This window comes from Pterocles gutturalis, unplaced genomic scaffold, assembly GCF_000699245.1.
Source record: "Pterocles gutturalis isolate BGI_N339 unplaced genomic scaffold, ASM69924v1 scaffold15970, whole genome shotgun sequence".
NCBI lineage: Eukaryota > Metazoa > Chordata > Aves > Pterocliformes > Pteroclidae > Pterocles > Pterocles gutturalis.
In genome coordinates this window covers 651-5,146 of record NW_010141080.1, presented here as the reverse complement: position 1 = coordinate 5,146, position 4,496 = coordinate 651, and the positions used below count along the sequence as shown (strand labels likewise).

The 4,496-nt window shown below is 55.8% G+C and overlaps 1 protein-coding gene across 1 annotated transcript in view; it reads left to right on the top strand.

Annotated features, from left to right (window-relative positions):
• PIAS3 (protein inhibitor of activated STAT, 3) overlaps positions 1-4,496 on the top strand; it is a gene marked incomplete at both ends in the record, with an annotated part of 9,583 nt that overhangs the window by 4,851 nt on the left and 236 nt on the right. The window contains 7 exons of the mRNA XM_010083909.1: positions 640-774; positions 946-1,051; positions 1,538-1,611; positions 2,173-2,345; positions 2,749-2,885; positions 3,294-3,462; positions 3,775-3,908. Coding sequence (XP_010082211.1) covers positions 640-774; positions 946-1,051; positions 1,538-1,611; positions 2,173-2,345; positions 2,749-2,885; positions 3,294-3,462; positions 3,775-3,908 — 928 coding nt within the window. The remainder of the gene's footprint in view (positions 1-639; positions 775-945; positions 1,052-1,537; positions 1,612-2,172; positions 2,346-2,748; positions 2,886-3,293; positions 3,463-3,774; positions 3,909-4,496) is intronic.

The following is a 4,496-nucleotide window of genomic DNA, read 5'->3' as shown; positions in this document are numbered from 1 at the left end:
AGAGGTGGTTTCCGGCCTCGTGGGGGGAAAGGGGGAAGTGGAGGATGGGTTCTGCTGTCGGCTGAGGCTTCTCACGTTGCTGTGGGTGAGTCGTCTGCAGCGGAAGAGCCCTTTGGACGGGCTGTGAATGCTTTTTTTTTGCTTTACTTCTGCTTAAACTGTGATGGGCGGCTGCTGACTCTGGCTCCAGCTGCCCAGGGGTGGAGTGATCCCAGAAAAGACACTTTTGGGCTGAATAACAGGGAATGTGGGTGTAACAAAGCAAAAATGGGGTCAGTGTCCGATGGGTCACGGGATGTCGTTTGTTAGGTTCCCCTCGTTGCGCTTGGGTAGGATTTGGTTTTTAATTCAGCGATTTTTGTGCACAAAACATCCCGGACTGCCAGCTCGGTGTTTGCGGAGAGATTACGGCAGGATCCCGGCATGCGGATGTCGGAGGGAACCTTTATTCTCCATTTCTTGGACGTTGAGGAATAATAACGTACGGCTTTGAGATTTGTAGAGAAATTCTCCCACAAGCTCTGGGGTGATGTCATGTCTGGAGGTACCATGAAGAAATTGGGTTTGTGGGTTCTTGGATGTGGCCGTCCACCTCGGAGGGAGTTTCTTGTCTCTTGGTTAATCTCTCTTTCCTTGCAGGGTTACCTCCCACCCACGAAAAACGGCGTGGAGCCGAAGCGACCCAGCCGCCCCGTCAACATCACTCCGCTGGCACGGCTTTCGGCAACTGTCCCCAACACCATCGTGGTGAACTGGTCCTCGGAGTTCGGCCGGGTGAGCGAGATGATTTCCCTTTCGTCCCCATTCCGTAACTGCTGGAATTTTGCAGCCTGGGGTCCGCGAGGCAGAATCGAGGAGCATCCCGCTGCGCAGATCCAGCAGAGCTCCCTCGCCTTTCTGGGGTTTTTTTTCGAGGTCTGAGCGGTGTCACCTTCTTCTCACCAGAACTACTCGCTGTCGGTGTACCTGGTGAAGCAGCTGACGTCGGTGACGCTGCTGCAGAAGCTGAGAGCCAAGGGCATCCGGAACCCAGACCATTCGCGAGCCCTGAGTGAGTCCCCTCGGGGAGGTGTCACCGTGCTCGATCCCATCCTGGGAGGACAGAGCGGGTCTAAATTTCCAAATAATGGCAACATGGGTCTGAATTTCCAAGCACGGGTCTCTGCCCGCGCCCCTTCTCGCAAGCCCCCGCGTGCTTGCCGCATCTCGTTGATGGCGAACGTGACGGGAGGGTCGGGGCTGTGAAGGTGACGGATTATTTTCCAGTGATGCCGTTCACCAAAACTCAAAATCCAGCTGTTCTTCACATCGCTGCTGCCATACTTCCCAAATATTTGTCCTGTGAGCAGCAGCGAGCCTCGTGCCGGAGCTGTTCACCTCATAGCAATAATATCTGCCATCGTCAGCGTCACCTGCCTGTAATTTGGCTAATCAGTGTCCTGGTGCAAGGGATAAATCACCTCTGTGCGTATTTACACCTGTAAAAGGAGGAGGATGCTGACAGGAGACCTTTTTTTCCCCCCTCCTCTTCTTGCAGTCAAAGAAAAACTCACCGCTGACCCCGACAGCGAGATAGCGACGACGAGCTTGCGCGTTTCCCTGATGTGTCCGGTAGGTTTCTACTTTTTTTTTTTTTTTTCCTTCATTTTTCATGGACGGGTCTTTACGAAATGCTTCCCGGCTTTACCATAGGAAAGCTTTGGAGTGAGACAACGGCTAATCGTGGAATCCCAGAATGGTTTGGGCTGGAAGGGACCTTAAAGCTCATCCAGTCCCACCGCTGCCATGGCCAGGGACACGTCCCGCTAGCCCAGCATGCTGCTGCAGCCTTGCTTTTGTTCAAAAGTCAGCTTCAATTCCTAAATAAATCAAACCCACTTGGCTTTCACGCATTAAAAAAATTGCTGAGACTTGGCCAAGACAAAGAATAGTCCCTGCTGGAGCCTGTCACACTGTTGGCGTGTGTTTGAGGTGGAAATGAGCTTAAAACCAAACTAAAAAGGCAAAAATACCTTCAGGAAGGCTTTTTTTTTTCCCCCTTGCGTGTTAATTCTTCACTGACGTTGAGTTTAACCTCTTGTTAAACGAGAGAAAAAAGGAACAACCAGGGAATAACCCACCGGCTGGCCGTGGTTACAAACCCAGCGTCCTTTCGCCCTTCTCGTCCCGCAGCTGGGTAAGATGCGGCTGGGCGGGCCCTGCCGGGTGCCCTGCCGAGCCGTCACCTGCAGCCACCTCCAGTGCTTCGACGCCGCGCTCTACCTGCAGATGAACGAGAAGAAACCCACCTGGACGTGTCCCGTCTGCGATCAGAAAGCTCCGTACGACAACCTGATCATCGACGGGTGAGCTGAGCCTCTTTAGCCCGGAGAATGGTTTTATTTTCGGGTTTATCCTCTGGCACAGAGACACAAGTCACAACCTTGAGTAACTTCAAATCTGATTTTCGGTCCCTAAACTGCTCTGATGCCGATCTGGAGAGATTTCTCCTGGAGAACAAGCAGCCTTTGTCAAAATCTTGGCTTCCTTGCTGCTTGTGGGGGTTTGAACAGAGCCCTCCTGTGTCCATCCAACTCCCGTCGTGAGACTGCGCTCGCAGGTGATCCTGGCACAGGACGGGAATTCTGCCAACCCCCCGTCCCCCATCTCCTGAGCGCCGTCCCCGTCCTTTCTGCCGCCCCTGCGCACGTATTGAGGCGTGAGCCCTTGTCCTCTTCGCTCTCCGCAGCTTGTGCTCTCCCCTGCCAGGTTGTTCATGGAAATCCTGAACTCCTGTTCGGACTGCGACGAGATCCAGTTCATGGAGGACGGCTCCTGGAGCCCCATGAAGCCCAAGAAGGAGAAGGCGGAGGTGTGCGCACCGGCTGCCTTCAGCGGGATCGAGGGTACGGCAGCTCTGGTCGCCAACTCTTTTTACTTTTGGATGTTGTCTTTTTCTAAAGCGACGTTTCCATTTACAATTTTGAATTTTACAAAGCAACGTTCAGAGCGTTTTGTCTCCCATCTGGGAGCGGGTATTTGAGATCACGCTGATATACCGGGAGCGTGACAAGCCCTTAGCACACGGCTTTTCTCAAAAAACCAAGAAAAAGGCAGGTTCCTCTCGAAACTGCTGCGTGAATTCCAGGTGGGCAGTGGAAATGGAGCCCTGGCATGTTCTGGGATGGGGCGTGGGTTTGGTTCGAGCTGTTCGGAAGCCCGAATATCGCAGGGTTGTGGTGCGTGCGGGCGCGACAGTGGTTGGTTTGTCTCCATTTCAGCAGCCGAAGCTGATGGTTGCTTTTCCCTTGCAGCCGCCTCCCTTTACACCGTGAGCTCCGAGAGCAAGAACTCTTCAGAGAGCAAAAAAAAAGTGGAGGTGATTGATCTCACGCTGGACAGCTCGTCCGACGAGGAGGAGCCACCTGCCAAAAAGCCGTGTCCAGGCTCCAGCGCGGTTCCGGCCGCGGCCGGGCCCAAGGGGTGAGGCAGGAACCCGGCCCCCCCTTCGCGGGGCTTTGGCTTGTTTAATTTCCTGCTCTCCGCTCGCTCCCTTTCCCGAGGCCGTCGCAGTAACCGGATCCGCGGCTGCGCTCGGGAAGCGCTGCTGCTGCTGCTTTCACCGCCGGGCGAGGGGATGCGGATTTGGCGTGGGACAGGGGAGGAGGAAGGTTTGGTTTTGCTGTCGGCTTGGTAGCATCAGGAATTTTTATTTTTTTTTTTTTGCCGATAAGCAGTGGAAGAATCCTCCCGCTCTGTTTTTTGAAGGTTCACGGGCTCCGTGCTCTTTTTCAGGGTGTTAAATGTCGATCACCAGCCGGCGTCCGTGCTTCGGAGCCCTCCCATGGCAGCTCTCGGCGGCGATTATCTCTCCAACCTCCCCGTTCCCGACTACCACCCTTCCTACCCGCTGCCCTCAGAGCTTCAAGGTAACGGCCCAGAAACTGGCAGCGGTTTCAGACACACACACTGGGACCAGTTTACCAGACTGGGGAGCTCCTGCCACGGCCGGTACGAGGCCATCGGGTCGCACACCCTGAGTCTTCCTTGGCCTGGCAGCTCCGAGCGAATATTTTTGGTGTTTGCTGGCCCGACACAGAAAAGGGAAGAAGGAAACTGGAGTCCTTCCCTCCCGGGGCGCGGCTCCGGAGGGATTTCTCCCGGGGCTGACCGGTGAGATCCGCCCGTCTGGGAATGGGGCGGTTGGAGGTGACGGGCAGGAGCCACCCCAGGTTTGGCTGATCCGTGTGTCCCAGGGCCACCGGGGAAGCGGGGCTGTGACATCCCTCCGTGGGCTCGTGTCCCCGGTGCAGGGTGTGACACGGGCGGTGTCCCCTCACCCCGCAGAAGGAGCCAAGCTCGGGGCCGTGGCCGAGCAGCCAGCTCTCCCGTCCTGCTCACAGGGAAATAAACCGTCCCTGGGATCCCGCTGCTCCGGGGAGCCCCGTCGCAGGAGGTGTTGAAGCCTCGCTGCCGTTAAAATCCTGGTTTTAGGGGCAAAGAGACGAGGCGAGGGG